A 22,698-nucleotide genomic window follows, 5' to 3' on the forward strand; every position below is an offset into this window, starting at 1 on the left:
TCACACAACCACGGATACCTATAATAGTTCTGATGCTATTTCTGGTTTACATTCCTTGAAGCCTCCTGGGGCCATGAATTTAAGAAGATGCAGGAACATACCTATGTGGTTTTGAAAGCTCTCATTGTCATATCCAAGTTGCATTTAAGAATTTCATAGTCTTTTCCTCACTATGACCACACAAAATAAAATCTGGTAATCTAATAAGAACGGCCTTTCCTCTTATGGCTATGACAGTATAGTAATTGAAGTCCTAGACTGTTGACATAGAAACACATTTTTAAATGTGAAAAATGTAAACACAGAAACCTGGTTGCAAGGTGGAGGTGACTGGGAATTAAATATCCAAGGGTATCAGGTAATACGGAAAGATAGGCAGGAAGGCAGAGGAGGTGGGGTGGTGCTCTTGACTAGAGAGGAGATCAGGGCAATTGTGAGAGATGATATAAGATCTACGGAGCAGAATGTTGAGTCCATCTGGGTAGAAGTTAAGAATAGTAAAGGAACAAAATCACTGGTGGGTGTTGTCTATAGGCCACCTAATAAAAATATTGCAGTGGCGATTAACCAAGAAATTACTGAGGCTTGTAAGAGCGGAACGGCAGTTGTCATGGGGGATTTTAACTTCCACATATATTGGGTGAATCAAGTTGGTCAAGGAAGTCTTGAGGAGGACTTCATAGAATGCATTCGTGATGGCTTTCTTGAGCAGCATGTCAGTGAACCTACAAGGGAAAATACTATTTTAGATCTAGTCCTGTGCAATGAGACAGGTAAGATTAATGATCTTGTAGTCAGGGATCCTCTTGGAAGGAGTGATCATAGTATGATCAAATTTCACATTCAGATGGAGAATGAAATAGTTAGATCTACATTTGTAAAACTAATGTATTATGCATGAACAAGGGAGACTACAACGGGATGAGGGAGGAGTTGGCAAATGTGGATTGGGAGCACAGGCTATTTGGTAGAACAGCTGAGGAACAGTGGAATACTTTCAAAGAGATTTTTCACAGTGCTCAACAAAAGTATATTCCAGTCAAAAGTAAGGACAGTAAGTGTGGGGAGAGCCAGCCTTGGATAACTAAGGAAATAAAAGATAGTATCAAATTAAAAGCTCATGTGTACAAAGTTGCAAAGAATAGTGGGAGACTGGAGGATTGGGAAAACCTTAAAAAGCAACAGAGAACTAAACAAGAAATAAAGAAAAGGAAGATAGAGAATGAAAGTAAATTAGCACAAGATATAAAAACAGATAGCAAAGGCTTTTATGTAAAGTGGAAGAGGGTGGCTAAAGTCAACGTAGGTCCCTTGGAAGGCAGGAAGAAGAAATTGATATTGGGTGATAAGGAAATGGCTGAGGCATTGAACAAATATTTTGTGTCGGTCTTCACGGTGGAGGACACGTCTAATATGCCAAAGAAGGATGTTATGGACGAAATGGGAGGTGAGGACCTCGAATGAATCACTGTCATGAAAGAGATAGTGATGAGCAAACTAGAGGGCCCGAAGGTAGATAAGTCCCCTGGTCCCGATGGGATGCATCCCCGGGTGCTGAAGGAATTGGCGGAGGTTACAGTAGATGCGTTGGTAATTATTTTTCAAAATTCTCTAGACTCTGGGCAGGTCCCGGCGGATTGGAAGACAGCAAATGTCATGCCACTTTTTAAAAAAGGTTGTAGGCAAAAGATGGGCAACTATAGGCCAGTTAGCTTAACGTCTGTAGTCGGGAAAATGCTTGAAGCTGTCATTAAGGAAGAAATAGCGAAACATTTAGAAAGGAGTGGTTCCATTAGACAGACGCAGCATGGATTCAAAAAGGGCAGGTCCTGTTTGACAAACTTATTGGAGTTCAATGAGGACATAATGAGTGCAGTGGATAGAGGGGAACAGATGGATGTCGTATACTTGGATTTCCAGAAGGCGTTCGACAAGAGACTATAAATAAGATACAGATGCATGGAGTCGGAGGAAGTGTATTGGCATGGATAGTGGACTGGTTAACCAATAGAAGGCAGAGAGTTGGTATAAATGGGTGTTTCTCTGGTTGGCAGTCAGTGGTGAGTGGGGTGCTGTAGGGGTCGGTGCTGGGCCCGCAGCTGTTTACCATTTACATTGATGATTTGGAAGAGGAGACTGAGTGCAGCATAGCAAAATTTGCTGATGATACTAAACTGCGTGGAAAAGCAAATTGTACAGAGGATGTGGAGAGTCTGCAGAGGTATATAGATAGGTTAAGTGAGTGGGCCAAGGTCTGGCAGATGGAATACAACGCTGGTAAATGCAAGATCATCCACTTTGGAAGGAATAATAGAAGAGCAAATTATTATTTAAATGGTGAAAGATTGCAGCATGCTGTTGTTCAGAGGGACTTGGGAGTGCTTGTTCATGAATCGTGAAAAGTTGGCTTGCAGGTACAACAGGTTATTAAGAATGAATGTTGGCCTTCATGCTAGAGGGATTGAATTCAAGAGCAGGGAGGTCATGCTGCAATTATACTGGTGAGGCTGCACCTGGAGTACTGTGTGCAGTTCTGGTCTCCATACTTGAGGAAGGATATACTGGCTTTGGAGGCAGTGCAGAGGAGGTTCACCAGGTTGATTCCAGGGATGAAGGGGTTAACCTATGAGGAGCGATTGCGTCGCCTGGTACTATAGTCTCTGGAGTTCAGAAGAGTGAGAAGAGATCTTATAGAAACATGCAAAATTTTGAAAGGGATAGATAAGATAGAAGTAGGAAAGTTCTTTCCATTGGTAGGTGAGACTAGAACTAGGGGACATTGCCTCAAGCTTCAGGGGAGAAGATTTAGGTGGAGATGAGGGGAAAATGTTTTTCCAAGGGAGTGGTGAATCTGTGGAATTCTTAGCCCAGGGAAGCAGTTGAGGCTTCCTCACTAGATATATTTAAAAAACAGTTAGATAGGTTTTTACATCGTAAGGGAATTAAGGGTTATGGGGAAAAGGCAAGTAGATTGAGCTGAGTTTACAGACAGATCAGCCATGATCTTATTGAATGGCAGGGCAGGCTCGATGGGCCGCCTGATCTACTCCTGCTCCTATTTCTTATGTTATGTTCTTAAAATCCATAGTGGCAGTTAAAGACTTAAATTGAATGTTACTGCTCTTAAGAAAATTTGGCTTATACACTCCGGAGTTTAGGGAAATAAGAGGTGATCTCATTCTTACATGGCTTGACAGTGTAGATATAGCGATGGTGCTTCACTTGCTGGTGTGTCTAAAATTAGAGTAACAGTGGAAACTTAGGGAGATGGCTCTTCAGGACTAACATGATTACAAAAATATTCCACCCAGAAAAATATGAATCTGGAATTTTTTACCCGAGTGGTCTGTTGGGCTCAGTAGTTGATCGTATTCAAAATAGAAAAACAGATTTTGATATTAAGGAAATCAAAGATATCAGGTTAGTGAAGGAAAGTGGTTCTAAGTGGCCAAAATCTATTGCTGACGCCCATTCCTGCTGTTTCTTGTATCCTTATGTGTACTTATATATAACAGAGATTGGTGAGTTTTCCCAAAGTTACTAGCAATCCAAGGATATGGCTCACAAATGTAACCTATTCTGGTATGGTTTAAACAGGTTCCAACTTCACTTGCGGCAATATTCACTTGAAAATGGTGAGAAAGCGTAATGAATGGATCTCTCAGAATGAAATTATGCCACTCAAACACAAGCACTGACAGACCTAATAACTGAACTCCTAAACTTTCAGACAATTTGCTTATTGTTAATATTTTGCTGGTAGTTGCTGTGCTCTTGTTAAAACATAACAATCTTGTTATGTATAGGTCCTCCAACCCACCGAGTCTGCGGCATCAAGCAAGTTCCCATCTGCACTAATCCTATTTTATTCTCTCCATATTTCCATGAACTCCCTTAGATTTTATCACTCAACCACAAGGGAGGGGCAACCTAGAGTGGCCAATTAGCTGACCAACCTGTAAGTCTTTGGGATGTGGGAGGAAACTGGAGCAGTCACAAGGAGAATGTACAAATGCCACAGACAGCACCCAAGGCCAGGATTGAGTCTATGCCTCTCATTTTGGGAGGCAGCAGCTCCTCTAGCTATCCTATTGTGCTTCCCTATGAAAAAAAGTGGGATGTTTGTTGTTTACACAATACTCTCTGTTGATCTGGCACCTTAACTTACAGCAGATCAATATAGGTGATAGGGAATTAAGAGCTTTAAATATGCTTCAGAGATTTAGTTCAACTTAACGTTGTGTTTGATATAGATATCATTGCCCTGTGCTATGTTCGATGTAAGTACTCACTACTCCGACAACCTGCAGTGTAGCTGACCTGCTGATGATTGTTTTCATCTGGCTGTCCTTCTCTTCCTGCTGCCGACGCAGTCTCTCCTCACTGTCCTCCAACCTAGACTTGTACTCAAGCAAGAGCTTCTGCATCTGTTGCTCCTGGGCAAGCAGGCGCCGCTCATACTCCTCGAGCCTGCGACTCGACACCTTCAACCGATCCTTCAGCTTCGTGATCTCCTGCTCATACTGGAAGAGAAATCAGGTGGTGTTACACAACCAAACAGAAAGCACCAAAGGTGAGGTTTGCTTGCTTTCCCATTTGTTGCAGGTCAACAAAGATGAAGCTGTATGAATGGTCTAGTCCACTGTAAAGCAAAGATATTTAATAATTGCACAAAATGATCCTAACTCAGCCAACAGAAATGCAGTAGGATTTGGGGGAAATAGAGGATGACCTTGTCCCTGTACACAGTGTAAAAGTGGCTGCTTCTCTCCAGAGAATCTCCTTGTCTCTACTGCATATTCTACACTGGCAGCAAAGCCAAGATGAGATTTTTTTTAACATACCAAAAAGACTTCATTCATAAGCCTTCTGGTCAGCTAAGGAAACGTACCTTAAAAGCAGCTGGGCATGGAATGATCAAAATGTTAAAAAAAAATCTTTTTGTTTCCCTAGGTGGGACAGTCATTTCTGGTTTATGTTTTCAAATAGACAATTTTCCTGTTGTAGTCTCCATAGAGAATTTATGTAAAAAAATGTATCAACTGTAGACAGACCCATGTCGGACTGATTTGAACCTCAGACACTACTGAAGATCACATTGTTTTCACCCACAGAATTTTAGAATCATAATCAAAATCAGGTTTATTGTCACTGACATTGGTCGTGAAATTTGTTGTTTTGTGGCAGCAGTACAGTGAAGGCATACTAAATTAAAATAAATCACAACTAAAATCAATACTGCAAAAGAGAAAGAGCGAGATATTGTGATTGGGTTTACAGACTGTTCAGAAATCTGCTTGTAGAGGGGAAGAAACTGTTCCTAAAATGTTAACTATGGATCTTCAGGCTCTTGTACCTCCTCCCTGATGAGAAGGCATGTCTCGGATAGTGAGGTAAATAATGATGGCTGTCCTCTCCTTGAGACACCAGCTTTTGAAGATGTCCTCAATGGTGGGGTACTGCTAACTACTTATCTCTCCTTGTAAAGAACACCAAGGATAGTGGTAGGGAAATAATTATGTTGAAGATAAGACTAAAACTGCTTTTAGATTGAGAATTAAGTTTTGATTCTGAATTTGAATGACAATATTTTGGAGAAACAGCCTAAAGATAGTTTCAATGATTAAGTTTACTTTTAGAGGAGAATATTAAGATCTCAGATGGTTTCAGTGGTCTGAGTCAGGGGTCCCCAACCTGTTTTGCACTGCGGACCGGTTTATTATTGACAATATTCTTGCGGACTGGCCGACCCGGCTGGGGGGGGGGGAGTGTGTAGGGTTGCCAACGGACAAGAGTAGCAGTCAAATACCTTGTGTTTACCCTGAGAAAGACTACGATGACCATGAAGCCTTGCGCGGGCACCAGTGCGCATGAGTATACGTGCCGATTTTTATCTACAAATCGTTTTTGACGATTCTGTTCGGGGGGGGAGGGGAAGCGGCCAGAGCGTGAGTGGGCCAGTGAAGAAGTGGAGCTTTGAGGCTTTGACTCGAGAGATTCTGGCAGTTTTGGCAGTTGGTCTGTGCAATCAAGTCAATCAAGATTTGAATAGATCAGCAGTAAGCCATTAATTAGACAATCAAGATTTGAATAAGCTCAGACTCAGCAGAAAGCAGCTGATTGGGCAGTTGAGGTCAGGTGACCAAACATTTTGAAAAGCTCAAACAGATAAATAGAGGGATAGCTCAAGCGAAGCGGCCAGAGCGTGAGTGAGCCAGTGAAGGAGTGGAGCTTTGAGGCTTTGACTCGAAAGGCTTCGACGAGAAGAGGCGGAGGACAAGCTAGCTCGCAGTTAGGTTTTACAATGTCCCCTGAGACGGTGATGTGCCTCTCATGTGAGATGTGGCAGTCTTGGGGGAATGCCCCTCTCCCGCAGAGTCACATCTGCCAGAAGTGCATACGGCTGGGTGATCTGGAAGACCGTGTAAGGAATCTGGAGCAGCAGCTGGATGACCTTCGACTCATAAGGGAGAATGAGGCAGTCATAGATGAGAGCTACAGGGAGGTCGTCACACCTAGGCTGTCGGAAGCAGGTTGCTGGGTGACAGTCAGAAGGGGGAAAGCGAAGGTGAGCAGACAGGTAGTGCAGAGCACCCCTGTAGCCATTCCCCTGAATAATAAGTTTAACGTCCTGGATACTGTTGGCGGGGACGACTGACCAGGTGTGAGCCACGGTGGCAGGGCCTTCGGCACTGAGTCTGAACCTGTGGTGCAGAAGGGTGGGACGGAGAAGAGGAGAGCTGTCATCATTGGAGACTCTATAGTCAGGGGAGCAGAAAGGAGATTTTGTGGACGTGAGAAGGACACCCACATGGTTTGTTGCCTCCCGGGTGCCAGGGTCCGGGATGTCTCTGACCGGGTGCACGACATCCTGGTACGAGAGGGAAAGCAACCAGAAGTCGTGATACATGTTGGGACCAACGACATAGGCAGGAAGAGGGATGAGGTCCTGAAGTGTGAGTTTCCGTAATTAGGCAGAAGGTTGAAGAACAGGACCTCAAGGGTGACGTTCTCAGGATTGCTGCCAGTGCTACGTGACAGTGATGGTAAGAATTGGAGGAGATAGCAGTTGAATGCGTGGCTGAGGAGTTGGTGCAGAGAGCAGGGTTTTAGATTTTTAGATCATTGAGATTTCTTCTGGGGAAGGTGGGACCTGTACAGATTGGATGGGTTGCACCTGAACTCGAGGGGGAGCAATATCCTTGCAGGTAGGTTTGCTAGCATGGTTCGGGAGGGTTTAAACTAATTTGCGAGGGGGATGGGACCCAGAGCGATAGAGCAGTGAAAGAAGTGCATGGAGTAAAGCCAGATCTAACATATAGAGAGGCTTTGAGGAAAGAGAAGCAGAATAAACGGTGTAAAGACAGTAAGGTAGAAGGGCTGAAATGTGTGTACCTCAATGCAAGAAGCATCAGGAACAAAGATGATGAACTGAGAGCTTGGATACATACATGGAATTATGATGTAGTGGCCATTACAGAGACTTGGCTGGCACCAGGGCAGGAATGGATTCTCAATATTCCTGGATTTCAGTGCTTTAAAAGGGATAGAGAGGGCAGAAAAAGGGGAGGAGGGGTGGCATTACTGGTCAGGGATACTATTACAGCTACAGAAAGGGTGGGTAATGTAGCAGGATCCTCTTTTGAGTCAATATGGGTGGAAGTCAGGAACAGGAAGGGAGCAGTTACTCTACTGGGGGTATTCTATAGGCCCCCTGGTAGCAGCAGAGATACAGAGGAGCAGATTGGGAGGCAGATTTTGGAAAAGTGCAAAAATAACGGTTGTTATCATGGGTGACTTTAACTTCCCTAATATTGATTGGCACCTGATTAGTTCCAAGGGTTTAGATGGGGCAGAATTTGTTATGTGTGTCCAGGATGGATTCCTGTCACAGTATGTGGACAGGCAGACCAGGGGGAATGCCATACGAGATCTAGTACTAGGTAATGAACCGGGTCAGGTCACAGATCTCTCAGTGGGTGAGCATCTGGGGGACAGTGACCACCGCTCCCTGGCCTTTATAATTATCATGGAAAAGGATAGAATCAAAGAGGACAGGAAAATTTTTTAATTGGGGAAAGGCAAATTATGAGGCTATAAGGCTAGAACTTGCGGGTGTGAATTGGGATGATGTTTTTGCAGGGAAATGTACTACGGACATGTGGTCGATGTTTAGAGATCTCTTGCAGGATGTAAGGGATAAATTTGTCCCAGTGAGGAAGATAAAGAATGGTAGGGTGAAGGAACCATGGGTGACAAGTGAGGTGGAAAATCTAGTCAGGTGGAAGAAGGCAGCATACATGAGGTTTAGGAAGCAAGGATCAGATGGGTCTATTGAGGAATATAGGGAAGCAAGAAAGGAGCTTAAGAAGGGCTGAGAAGAGCAAGAAGGGGGCATGAGAAGGCCTTGGCGAGTAGGGTAAAGGAAAACCCCAAGGCATTCTTCAATTATGTGAAGAAAAAAAGGATGACAGGAGTGAAGGTAGGACCGATTAGAGATAAAGGTGGGAAGATGTGCCTGGAGGCTGTGGAAGTGAGCGAGGTCCTCAATGAATACTTCCCTTCGGTATTCACCAACGAGAGGGAACTTGATGATGGTGAGGACAATATGAGTCAGGTTGATGTTCTTGAGCATGCTGATATTAAGGGAGAGGAGGTGTTGGAGTTGCTAAAATACATTAGGACAGATAAGTCCCCGGGGCCTGACGGAATATTCCCCAGGCTGCTCCACAAGGCGAGAGAAGAGATTGCTGAGCCTCTGGCTAGGATCTTTATGTCCTCGTTGTCCACGGGAATGGTACCGGAGGATTGGAGGGAGGCAAATGTTGTTCCCCTGTTCAAAAAAGGTAGTAGGGATAGTCCGGGTAATTATAGACCAGTGAGCCTTATGTCTGTGGTGGGAAAGCTGTTGGAAAAGATTCTTAGAGATAGGACCTATAGGCATTTAGAGAATCATGGTCTGATCAGGGACAGTCAGCATGGCTTTGCGAAGGGCAGATCGTGTCTAACAAGCCTGACAGAGTTCTTTGAGGAGGTGACCAGGCATATAGATGAGGGTAGTGCAGTGGATGTGATCTATATGGATTTTAGTAAGGCATTTGACAAGGTTCACACGGTAGGCTTATTCAGAAAGTTAGAAGGCATGGGATCCAGGGAAGTTTGGCCAGGTGGATTCAGAATTGGCTTGCCTGTAAAAGGCAGAGGGTGGTGGTGGAGGGAGTACATTCAGATTGGAGGATTGTGACTAGTGGTGTCCCACAAGGATCTGTTCTGGGACCTCTACTTTTCGTGATTTTTATTAACAACCTGGATGTGGGGGGGGGGGTAGAAGGGTGGGTTGGCAAGTTTGTAGATGACACAAAGGTTGGTGGTGTTGTCGATAGTGTAGAGAATTGTCAAAGATTGCAGAGAGAAATTGATAGGATGCAGAAGTTGGCTGAGAAGTGGCAGATGGAGTTCAACCCGGAGAAGTGTGAGGTGGTACACTTTGGAAGGACAAACTCCAAGGCAGAGTACAAAGTAAATGGCAGGATACTTGGTAGTGTGGAGGAGCAGAGGGATCTGGGGGTACATGTCCACAAATCCCTGAAAGTTGCCTCACAGGTGGATAGGGTAGTTAAGAAAGCTTATGGGGTGTTAGCTTTCATAAGTCGAGGGATAGAGTTTAAGAGTCGTGATGTAATGATGCACCTCTATAAAACTCTGGTTAGGCCACACTTGGAGTATTGTGTCCAGTTCTGGTCACCTCACTATAGGAAGGATGTGGAAGCATTGGAAAGGGTACAGAGGAGATTTACCAGGATGCTGCCTGGTTTAGAAAGTATGTATTATGATCAGAGATTAAGGGAGCTAGGGCTTTACTCTTTGGAGAGAAGGAGGATGAGAGGAGACATGATAGAGGTGTACAAGATAATAAGAGGAATAGATAGAGTGGATAGCCAGCGCCTCTTCCCCAGGGCACCACTGCTCAATACAAGAGGACATGGGTTTAAGGTAAGGGGTGGGAAGTTCAAGGGGGATATTAGAGGAAGGTTTCTTACTCAGAGAGTGGTTGGTGCGTGGAATGCACTGCCTGAGTCAGTGGTGGAGGCAGATACACTAGTGAAATTTAAGAGACTACTAGACAGGTATATGGAGGAATCTAAGGTGGGGGCTTATATGAGAGGCAGGGTTTGAGGGTCGGCACAACATTGTGGGCCGAAGGGCCTGTACTGTGCTGTACTATTCTATGTTCTATGTTAATCACGACCGGAATATAGGGGTTAAGTGGTTAATACACTCAATTTCATTTCTAAAAGGGCTTATCTAACGAATTTAATATTAAACACACAGCGCATATTTTTCTCGCATGAATATAGTGATAAGACAATTATCAGGGGAGGACAGGGGAGCTTGAAGTAAGTGTTGAACGAACTTCCAGTAGAAGTGGTAGAGGCAGGTTCGATATTATCATTTAAAGAAAAATTGGATAGGTATATGGACAGGAAAGGAATGGAGGGTTATGGGCAGAGTGCAGGTCAGTGGGACTAGGTGAGAGTAGCGTTTGGCACAGACTAGAAGGGCCGAGATCGCCTGTTTCCGTGCTGTAATTGTTATATAGTTATATAAGTCACTTAGAAGTCAATAGCATCATAACATTTTAAGTAACATTTGGATATTAAACACACAGCACATATTTTCCCCGTATGAACGTATAAAATCATTGCAACACACCAATATCGCTGAATCAGTGGGAGCCCTGGGCTTGATTCCATGCAACAAGACCGTCCCATCGAGGAGTGACGGGAGACAGCGATACTCGAAGGGGGTTCCTTATGTCCAGTCTATTCCACAATTTAGTTTTCGTTGCATTCATTGCAGAGATATGTTGGAAATGGAAGCAACATTTTAAGTGCTTTCATGGCTATCTCAGGATATTTAGCCTTGACTTTGATCCAGAATGCCGGCAGAGATGTTATGTCAAACATATTTTTCAGCCCGCTGTCATTTGCAAGTTCGAGGAGTTGATCTCCTTCCCGCGCTGACATGGGTGACGGGAATGAGGAAAGGTGCAGCTGACTCATATCATTTCCTCACGGCCTGGTAGCGCATGCTTTGTGGACCAGTACCGGTCCGCGGCCTGGTGGTTGGGGACCGCTGGTCTGAGTGATGCAAGGGGTTTGAATACTATTAGTTGTCCTAGTGATGGTGACAATGGGAGCAATGATAGCAAGATGGCAATGCTGTGACAGCATTGTAGTATAATATCCCACTCTTCTGTAAGTTCTAACAAAAGAATTTTTGGCATTTAGTGGTTATTGTGAGCATAATGAAAAACATCATCCCAATACAGATATTAGAGTGGATGCAGTGTAGTGGATGAAAGAAGTCTGATAAATATTCCACTACAGTCTGTCATTCCATGAAATGTCATGTTGATGCAGGCTGCTGTTGATAAGATAGCTAAGGAGAGTTTAAATGTGCAACATGTAATGTTTTTTTTTCATCTCTTGAGAGGTCTCAGTCGTCACGAGACACCCAGTGGTGTACTATCAAGAGTACTGGAAGATAAGGCACTGAGTGAGAATGACAGTAAGAATGGAGCTAATAGAAAAATGGTTGGTTGATGTCAGTCTGGATTAAAGAGAAAATTGTTAAGTTATTAGAACTGAATAGGATAGTATGCAAAGTGGAAAGATATTAATGTGTTAGTAGCCAGAGAGATGCCAGCTAAGGCTACGACCACACTACGCCTGATAATTTTGAAAACGCCGGTTTTGAGTAAAAACGACAAGCATACACACTAAGCGTTTTTCAAAATATCTCTGTCCACACTAACATGGATATTTGGGCGAATCTCCTCTACTGGGCACACGCAGGACCCACAGAAAACAAGCGAAGAGGAAACGGTATACTTAGTGCGCATTTGTCCAGTTACAGAGTAGAAAAACTTCAAAGGAATTGCTCTTGGCTCTCGCGCAGGAGGATTTAAAACTAAAAAAAAAACAAATACTGGTGCGTATGGAGGCAACCAACAGGGAGTTCATGGACAGTATGACCCGGCTGATGACGAACATTGAAAAACTGACTAACTCTGTTGCATTAATAAAGCACTTTGTTAAATGTATAAAACATGTCTGCATCAGTGTTATCTTGTATTTCCATACAATGTTACATTAGGCTGTTACACATCTATTGTCAGAGAAGTACTTGCATAAATAGGTAAACCACCTTCATACAAGCAAGGACAGAAAACAGGGCAAAGTGAGTATACTTATTTATTCAGTAAGCTATGGGTCAAAGTATTTGGTGAGTACATTTCTAACTCTTCTGGCTTCAGTCTCGTTGCCGTCTGTTCTGAAATTGTTAGGTTGTGTGGGGGGTTGCGTTCAAGAAAACAATGAAATGCCGCGCTGCCGTTATCTGTTCCGGCGCGTCATGACAGCGTTTTTAAATAGTCAAAAAAGCTCACTTTACAATTTAACTCTCACTCCATTCACACCAGCTGTGTGTTATAACAGCTGTACGGCAGTGCTTGCGCAGTACCAAGCAGAAGCAGAAAAAGTGTTGTTGTGGTGTTGTCATGACAGTGTTTTTAAATCTCTCCGTTTACCCTGTACACTACAACGGATATTAGGTGTTTTCAGATTTAGTCACTCTGGAGACCGTTTCTGAAAATCTCTGTTTTCGGGGAATGAAAACGCCGCTTTAGTGTGGATGGAGGGTCAAAACGAAGAGAAAAAGCTTCGTTTTCAAAATTATCCAGCGTAGTGTGGACGTAGCCTAAATCTACAGGTAAAAGGCACATAGCCAACATTAATAGGAGGCATACGGGTTTGATAAATAACTGTTGAGTCACACAGAGAACTGGAACCAGAACCTCAACTACATTAAGGTTCTATTTCTAGTATTTGTCTGTTGTAGTTAGTAAACAAGACTAGGTACCTTGTGGATAGATGGGATACTAAAAGCTGAAATTCCTGCTTGGAGTTACTGAATAACAATTAGGTCCAATGCATTGAAAACTTTGGCTGAAATTCTCACATGAAGACAAGATCATCTTAACTAATGAACGGCAAAAATAGTTTCTTTATGGCAACCCCTGGCAGCAATCAGGATATTGCTATTTTAAATAATTTTTTAACCGGGTCTAAAAAGAATTTTAAAAATTACCACAGTTTAAAACATAGAATAGTACAGCACAGTACAGGCCCTTCAGCCCACAATGTTGTGCCGACCCTTAAACCCTGCTTCCCATATAATCCCCCACCTTAAATTCCTCCATTTGCCTGTCTAGTAGTCTCTTAAACTTCACGAGTGTATCTGCCTCCACCACTGACTCAGGCAGTGCATTCCATGCACCAACCACTCTCGGAGTAAAAAAACCCTCCTCTAATATCCCCCTTGAACTTCCCACCCCTTACCTTAAAACCACGTCCTCTTGTACTGAGCAGTGGTGCCCTGGGGAAGAGGCGTTGGCTGTCCACTCTATCTATTCCTCTTAATATTTTGTGTACCTCTATCATGTTTCCTCTCATCCTAATTTTTTTTAATTGACTTGGCAAAAGCCTTTGACTTGGTTTAACACAAACTAATTAGCAAGACATTATGCCTGTTAGGGGTCTGCAAGGATTTTATAGGGTTAGTTTTAGATCTTTATTCCATATGTTCCACTCTTTTTCCCAAAGGAAGGACCGATGAGAGCGCTCCCACTTTAATCAAAGTGGAATTAAGCAGGACAATCGGCTTTCAACCATTTTATTTAATTCCATAATGGACATTTTATTGCTTGTTACAGCAAAATGGGAATGGTTTTTATCTCAATGGTTTTGACATGTCATGTGCAGCACTTGTCTTTGCTCATAATGGTGCATTAATTAGCAACAGGATATTCTAAGGGCATGGCTATAAAGCTTAAAAATTGTGGAAATGGTTTGCAGTAGGACAAGCTTAGAGCCAATACTAAGAAGTGTTTCCTGTGATGGTCCAAAATATGAGTTTTATTTAAAACAATAGCAAGAAATGGAAGATGAAACATGAAGAGCATCATTTTATTTTTCACATCAACCTTCCTGTGTTAACAATAAGCTTTTGGGGACCTGCTCCTGGGGACTCATGATTGGCCATTTTTTGATATCCCAAGGACGTGGCCTAGAAGACAAGCAGGTATTCGGGGTTCCAAGGCTTTGTGGCCCTAGGGACGAGCTGATTCTATGCCCATGCCACCGACTAAAGCATTGTGTGAGAAAACAGGAGATATAACTTGGTGAATCACGCACAGTCTCCCTTTCTCTTGTTGGTGGAGGAGAGTTTCTCAAGTCAGAGAACTCAGGGAAAAAGAAGTGACGCAGTAGACTTTTACACTGTAATCAGCAAGTTGTTTGTCTCCTCTCTCACTATGAAAGGGGAGAATGAGCCTGTGGTATGTTGGACTGTCTGGTGAACAATGATTAGTTTTTGTTGTATTAGAGATCACGGTCTTTCTTAGGGGCTTTACTATTATTTGCTTGGCTGGTGGAGGGTGCTGATGCTTTTTTTTTTGCTGAAGTGGGGGACTTTGGGGTTCTAACGTTTTTATTGACACTCGTTCTTTAGAGCACTCTTCTGATTTCATGGATGTCTGCGAAGAACAAGAATTTTAGGTTGTATATTGTATACATTCTCTGACAGTATAAGGAACTTTTGGACTTCTGAACAAAAGTATGTGATGTTTGGGATGAAGGGGATTGTTCTAGAAATTCTAAAATTGAAAATCCCAATACCCAGAACTATAATAAGAATATTGAAAAGATTTACTAAAGCCACTCATAAACTTTGTTTAAGTTTACAGGGACTGATTTATCAGATTAAATTAGACAGAACTTGGGATTCAAGCAACTTGATAATAATGGTACAAATTCAGAGAGTGTTTAAGTTGGGGAACCTCAGAGTAATGTCATTGTTTCGAGGAACTTAACTGACAGATAAAGAGTTTGTGTACTGGGTGTGTTTGCCTCAGCAAGGGGTTGGGGTAAACTATTTTAAAGAAGACATTAACTCCAATGATTGGATTAAAGATTTCAGTCCTTTCACCAAGTCAAATGTTATTAAATGCATTTTAACTAGATCTGATACATACCCCCAGAAATATAGTCTTGCTGCTGCAAGTTAAATCACGGATAAGACCGTAGAAATTTGGGGGTGCAGGGTTAAACAAACCTTTCCAGATGCTACCCTGCAATAAAAAAGCCCTGGTCAGAGGTCCAACTAAAGTTTAGATATGTCGATCTATTCATTTTAAAAGCTCTTGGTTTGTTGATTAAGATGGACAAAGATGGACTTGCGACAACATTTTTAAGAAGGGAAATGCCACTGCTATCATTGACATCAGAACAGTGACTCCTTGGGTAAATCTTTCAGTGAGAATTAAAAGATGTTATTGTCTGGGCTGCTAAGTTCCTCCAGTGTTTTGTGTGTGTTGCTGTCCTTTTTAAATGTATTTTTTATGATCTCAAGATCCAGCTGGTCATCAAGAACTTAAAGTACTGCAGGTCTACCCCTTCAAGGAGTTGCTCATTGGCAAAGCAACTGAAAGAATTACACATGGTACGGACTGTGCTGCTGCCTGCGTCAGAGAGGCATCGAAGCAGTCGGTGAATGAAGGCAGTGTGCAGTCAACAATGAATGATCACCTTAGGCGCTTTTCTTGTGGCCGCAAGACCCCATTGGACATTGTTAATACGGAATGCTGCAAGTTCAATTCACTGATTTATTGGCATGGGAGGGGAGCTGCATGGCTTAGGTCGTAGTGAGGATGTGTGATATTGCCTATTTGCAGTTGCCCAGGAGAGAAGCGCCAGAGTCACTGCAGCACGATGGCCAGCCAAGCTGGAGTTGATGTGGCCCCCATTGTTTGCTCAGCAGAAGACACCCATATTGTGTTCGATTACAGAGTGCCCCGATGTTCATGGTCTCAGGAGCATGGACTTTTTTTTCTGTGACTGTATTTTACTGATAGCGAATACGGCTTGCTATTTTATATGTGCTTTATGTGCCTTGTTGTGTGTGTGACTGTTGATACTGCGTTTTGAACCCTGTCTCTGGAGTACTGCTGTCCCGTTTGGCTGTATCCATGGAGTTCATGTATGGTTGAACGACAATTAAACTTGAACATAAGACATGATTAAAGAGTGATACTCAGTGGAGTTTGTTAGCTTTTTATGGCTTTGTCACGGGTGCAGGGGAAATGGTCCCCTGAGAAAGATGAATGAACTTCCTAGGATCACAAAATCTAAAAGGTTTCAAGTTCAGCACTTAAGTAAATAAATTGGTTGATTATTGTCATAAGTACCAAGGTACAAAGAAAAACTTTGTTTTGCATGCTATCCATAAAAATTTCATTACGCAAGTACATTGAGGTAGTACAAGAGAAAAACAATAACAACGTAGAACATAGTGCTTTAGTTACAGAGAAGGTGCATTGCAGGCAGACAATAAGGTACAAAGCAATGACATGGTATTGTGAAGTTAAGAGTCCACCTTATCATACGACCATACGGCCATAAATATAGGAGCAGAATTTGGCCATTTGGTCGTTTGCTCCACATCATGGGTGACACAATTTTCCTTCCCAGTCTCCTGCATCCCTTCAAGCCATGACCAATCAAGAATCTATCAAATTCTGCCTTAAATATACATAAAGACTTGGCCTCCACAGCTGCCTGTGGCAAAGAATTTCGGAGATTCACCACTCTCTGGCTAAAGAAAATTTGTGGGCAGAACTGAAAAAGCGTGTGTGAGCAAGGAGGCCTACAAATCTGACTCAGTTACACCGTTCTGTCTGGAGGAATGAAACAAAATTCCAGCAACTTATTGTGAGAAGCTTGTGGAAGGCTACCCAGAATGTTTGACCCAAGTTAAACAATTTAAAGGCAATGCTACCAAATACTAACAAAGTGTATGTAAACTTCTGACCCACTAGGAAAGTGATGGAAGAAATAAAAGCTGAAATAAATCATTCTTGCAACTATTATTCTGACATTTCACATTCTTAAAAAGGTGATCCTAACTGACCTAAGACAGGGAATGTTTTCTAGGATTAAATGTCAGGAATTGTGAAAAACTGAGTTTAAATGTATTTGGCTAAGGTGTATGTAAACTTCTGACTTCAAATATACCTATCCAAAAGTCTTTTAAAAGACTCTATCATATCCGCAGCCGGCAGCCTATTCCACGCACTCACCACTCTCTGAGTAAAAAACTTACCCCTGACATCTCCTCTGTACCTACTCCCCAGCACCTTAAACCTGTATCCTCTTGTGGCAACCATTTCAGCCCTGGGAAAAAGCCTCTGACGATCCACACGATCAATGCCTCTCATCATTTTATACATCTCTTTCAGGTCGCCTCTCATCCTCCATCACTCCAAGGAGAAAAGGCTGAGTTCACTCAACCTATTCTCATAAGGTATGCTCCCCAATCCAGGAAACATCCTTGTATATCTCCTCTGCACCCTTTCTATAGCTTCCATATCATTCCTGTAGTGAGGCGACCAGAACTGAGCACAATACTCCAAGTGGGGTCTGATCAGGGTCCTATATAGCTGCAACATTACCTCTCGGCTCCTAAATTCAATTCCATGATTAATGAAGGCCAGTACACCGTATGCCTTCTTAACCACAGAGTCAACCTTTGATTCTGTCAACCATAGCTGCTTTGAGCGTCCTATGGACTCAGACCCCAAGACCCCTCTGATCCTCCACACTGCCAAGAGTCTTACCATTAATACTATATTCTGCCATCATATATGACCTACCAAAGTGAACCACTTCACACTTATCTAGGTTGAACTCCATCTGCCACTTCTCAGCCCAGTTTTGCGTCCTATCAATGTCCCGCTGTAAACTCTGACAGCCCTCCACATTATCCACACCTCCAATCTTTGTGTCATCAGCAAACTTACAAACCCATCCCTTCACCTCCTCATCCAGGTTATTTATAAAAATCATGAAGAGTAAGGGTCCCAGAACAGATCCCTGAGGCACTCCACTAATGACTGACCTCCATGCAGAATATGACCCGTCTACAACCACTCTTTGTCTTCTGTGGGCAAGCCAGTTCTGGATCCACAAAGCAATGTCCCCTTGGATCCCATGCCTCCTTACTTTCTCAATAAGCCTTGCATGGGGTACCTTATTAAATGCCTTGCTGAAGTCCGTATGCTCTACATCTACTGCTCTTCCTTCATTGATGTGTTTAGTCACATCCTCAAAAAGTTCAATCAGGCTCATAAGGCATGACCTTCCATAGAAACTATAGAAACTACAGCATAGAAACAGGCCTTTTGGCCCTTCTTGGCTGTGCCGAACCATTTTCTGCCTAGTCCCACTGACCTGCACACGGACCATATCCCTCCATACACCTCCCATCCATGTACCTGTCCAATTTATTCTTAAATGTTAAAAAAGAACCCGCATTTACCACCTCGTCTGGCAGCTCATTCCATACTCCCACCACTCTCTGTGTGAAGAAGCCCCACCTAATATTCCCTTTAAACTTTTCCCTCCTCACCCTTAACCCATGTCCTCTGGTATTTTTCTCCCCTTGCCTCGGTGGAAAAAACCTGCTTGCATTCACTCTATCTATACCCATCATAATTTTATATACCTCTATCAAATCTCCCCTCATTCTTCTACGCTCCAGGGAATAAAGTCCTAACCTTTTCAACCTTTCTCTGTAACTGAGTTTCTCAAGTCCCGGCAACATCCTTGTAAACCTTCTCTGCACTCTTTCAACCTTATTTATATCCTTCCTGTAATTTGGTGACCAAAACTGAACACAATACTCCAGATTTGGCCTCACCAATGCCTTATACAACCTCATCATAACATTCCAGCTCTTATACTCAATACTTTGATTAATAAAGGCCAATGTACCAAAAGCTCTCTTTACGACCCTATCTACCTGTGACGACACTTTTAGGGAATTTTGTATCTGTATTCCCAGATCCCTCTGTTCCACTGCACTCCTCAGTGCCTTACCATTAACCCTGTATGTTCTACCTTGGTTTGTCCTTCCAACGTGCAATACCTCACACTTGTCTGTATTAAACTCCAACTGCCATTTTTCAGCCCATTTTTACAGCTGGTCCAAGTCCCTCTGCAGGCTCTGAAAACCTTCCTCACTGTCTACTACACCTCCAATCTTTGTATCATCAGCAAACTTGCTGATCCAATTTACCACATTATCATCCAGATCATTGATATAGATGACAAATAACAATGGACCCAGCACTGATCCCTGTGGCACACCACTAGTCACAGGCCTCCACTCGGAGAAGCAATTCTCTACTACCACTCTTTGGCTTCTTCCATTGAGCCAATGTCTAATCCAATTTACCACCTCTCCATGTATACCTAGCGACTGAATTTTCCTAACTAACCTCCCATGTGGGACCTTGTCAAAGGCCTTACTGAAGTCAATGTAGACAATATCCACTGCCTTCCCTTCATCCACTTTCCTGGTAACCTCCTCGAAAAACTCCAATAGATTGGTCAAACATGACCTACCACGCACAAAGCCATGTTGACTCTCCCTAATAAGTCCCTGTCTATCCAAATGCTTGTTGATTCTGTCTCTTAGTACTCCCTCCAATAACTTACCTACTACCGACAAAGCCATGCTGACTATTCCTAATCATATTATACCTCTCCAAATGTTCATAGACCCTGCCTCTCAGGATCTTCTCCATCAACTTACCAACCACTGAGGTAAGATTCACTGGTCTATAATTTCCTGGGCTATCTCTACTCCCTTTCTTGAATAAAGGAACAACATCCCGAACCCTCCAATCCTCCGGAACCTCTCCCCTCCCCATTGATGATGCAAAGATCATCGCCAGAGGCTCAGCAATCTCCTCCCTCAGTAGCCTGGGGTACATCTCATCTGGTCTCGGCGACCTATTCAACTTGATGCTTTCCAAAAGCTTCAGCACATCCTCTTTCTTAATATCTACATGCTCAAGCTTTTCAGTCTGCTACAAGTCATCACTACAATCACCAAGATCTTTTTCCACAGCGAATACTGAAGTAAAGTATTCATTAAGTACCTCTGCTATTTCCTCCAGTTCCATACACACTTTCCCACTGACACACTTGATAGGTCCTATTCTTTCATGTCTTATCCTCTTGCTCTACACATACTTGTAGAATGCCTTTAATCCTGCCCGCCAAAGCCTTCTCATGGCCCCTTCTGGCTCTCCTAATTTCCTTCTTAAGCTGAAAGCTGCATAATATTGTGTCCTGGAAACAGCCTGATTTTTTTCTTTCTTCATGTGACCTTTGCTACTACTAATTTGCAAAAAAAAGTCATTTTTATCAAGATTCCTTGTTCCATAATGTTAATTTGTTGAGCAAGCAAATTTTATCATACCTTTTCTGCGTGTTTGCTCTCCTCCTGAGTTTGGTCTGTCTCGTCATCCTCTAAGTACTGTCCATTATTTAGAACCCAGGCAGCGGTCCTTTCCACTGGTGACATTGTGGCAGTCTCAACCGGTGACTGAGCCTTCAATAAATAAAGTCAGAGGACTAACTCAAACTTGCACACTGTCAGTGTCACAATCACAATCTACAGGCTCAAGCATCAGACATTGTCTTGCAGTTATGCTCTTGTCCTCACTGTGTTACTCCAAGTAACAGGACTACACACTGGCTGCAAATGAAGAAACCAATGCCAAAGAAATGTAGGAAATATTTTGTAATTATCACTGTCTCAGGTAATTGATGTTCACAAGAATGAAGCAGAATATTCTCGTGGAAACAGCTAATGTTCTCCTTAGAATATGGAGCTTATTGTTGACAAAATTACAAGTCCAGATTTATATATTTATATTAACATTAAATTTTCTCAATGCATTGTGAAGTTTGTGAAGGAGAGGGAATCTGTTATGGTCATCCAACTGAAGAATGCTAATACTGGAGGGCTGTTTTTGGCATGAATAACCTCTTCCTATTCTCAAACCAGGTGTAATGGGAATTAAGTACAAGAAGCAGTGCTGTAACTTCATTTTTAGCTCAGCACTGCTGCACCTGGGTCAAATTTCCAGACCCAGACCAGGCACTATGCCACTTCTTTAGAGAATGAGGATGCACATCAATGAGAGAACAGCAGAACCAGGAAATATACGAAATGAAAACCATCAAAAGTTCCTTCTTCTTGCTGCTGCTAATCAACTTTAACCACACAAAAGCAACTGGTGCTGAGTGCAGCACCAGCTGCTTCTGAGAACTAGCCTGATAGTTTTCACACTAGCAGTTTAAGTGAAGCATCTGTAGAACAGCACCCCAGCAGAAACCAACATATTCATCAGGATGGAGCTCTCAGTAAAGTCGATAAACAAAACAGCTGATAAAAAAAACAGGTGCTACACAGTGTCAATAGCTTAGAGCAGGGGCTCCCAACCTTTTTTATGCCATGGACCAATATCATTAAGCAAGGGGTCCATGGGCACTAGGTTGGCAACCCCTAGCTTAGAGGCTTTCTCACCTGGTGTGCCTGCTGCTGCCTATGTACTGCCCGGACTTTGGGCACCGGACTTTCTCCTTTTGAAGAAGTTGATGGTTGTCGTGAGCGGTTTTCATTGTGTGGTGGCTCGGGTGATGTAGATGCTAATCCTGTTATGCTCCCAGTGCTTCTCTGTGACAAACTAAGAGGTAACAAATGTGATGCTTTTGCTCGACTGCTGGAACCTGACAAATCTGTCCTGCGGAGCTGTGAATGCCCAATGCTGTTCTGCCGTGGCAATGCTACGGGAAGATTGTTCCTGTCTGGCATGGTGTGTCGTTTGGAGTAGTCTTCACTGTATGCGCTGCGTTTGGCAAAATCCTCGATGCTGCTATTACTGGGGCCACTCAGTTTGCTGATCAGCTCCTCGCTGTTGGTATGGCTCCGGGAGCTTGTGGAACTCAGGTTTTCAGAACTGGAGTCCATGCCAGTTTTACTGCTTCCTGCTGGAGGGTTGTTCAGTTGGTAAACAGGGTTTTGGAAAGACAGAGGTTGAAGGCTGCTCTGTTGGTTCAGAGCTGGATGCAAAGGCCTACGGATTTGAGGAGCACTCTGCGCCCCACTCTGCAACTCTCGCAGCTGCTTGATGTTTGCTGTATGTGTAATTGAAGCCTGGCTGCCAAGTTGCCGGACCTGTACACTGGAAACAACAGGAACACTATTTGTCCCTTGAGTTACAGCTGTGCTCTGCAGATCCACGAGTGATACACTCCTGCCATTATGTAGAGTGGACTCTTCTTCATCCCTGTCAGAGTACGTCATACTGTGTGTGGAGGCTGGCTGACCTGGAAAGTGCTGCTTGCTCTGTAAAAACACTTCAACGTTTTCTTGAGTTGGAGATTGCAATTGCTGCACATCACTGAAATAAAAATGTATTGTTGCTTGCATATTTACACTTCTTTAAAAAAATCTCTCTCCAAACATTTATTAACATTTATTAATATATTTATTCTCTTCCCAGCTCTTCAATTCTCTTATACTATATAGTGTTGGTTATTCACTGATCAGGGTGCCATGCTAGTTGACCAGTTTGCTGAGCTCTGCTACTTTCACAGAGCATAAAGAATTATGGAAGATCATAAAAAGATGAATCTCAGATAACTGTTAAGGAGATGTGATGAAGAGTGTGCAAATAAATAGTGCAGGAGGGAAGCCTGGAGTTTAACTTACTGGGAGGTG

General features: G+C 43.0%; 1 protein-coding gene across 4 annotated transcripts in view; it reads right to left on the reverse strand.

Moving 5' to 3' along the window:
- The window catches only part of rasal2 (RAS protein activator like 2), a 406,620-nt gene that overhangs the window by 12,878 nt on the left and 371,044 nt on the right, over window positions 1-22,698 (reverse strand). For all 4 annotated transcript variants that reach the window (XM_072274307.1, XM_072274306.1, XM_072274309.1 and 1 more), the window contains 3 exons: window positions 21,502-22,378; window positions 20,389-20,520; window positions 4,321-4,523 (listed from right to left, as the gene is read on the reverse strand). In XM_072274307.1, coding sequence (XP_072130408.1) covers window positions 4,321-4,523; window positions 20,389-20,520; window positions 21,502-22,378 — 1,212 coding nt within the window. The remainder of the gene's footprint in view (window positions 1-4,320; window positions 4,524-20,388; window positions 20,521-21,501; window positions 22,379-22,698) is intronic.

This window comes from Mobula birostris, chromosome 12, assembly GCF_030028105.1.
Source record: "Mobula birostris isolate sMobBir1 chromosome 12, sMobBir1.hap1, whole genome shotgun sequence".
In the NCBI taxonomy this organism is placed as follows: Eukaryota; Metazoa; Chordata; class Chondrichthyes; order Myliobatiformes; family Myliobatidae; genus Mobula; species Mobula birostris.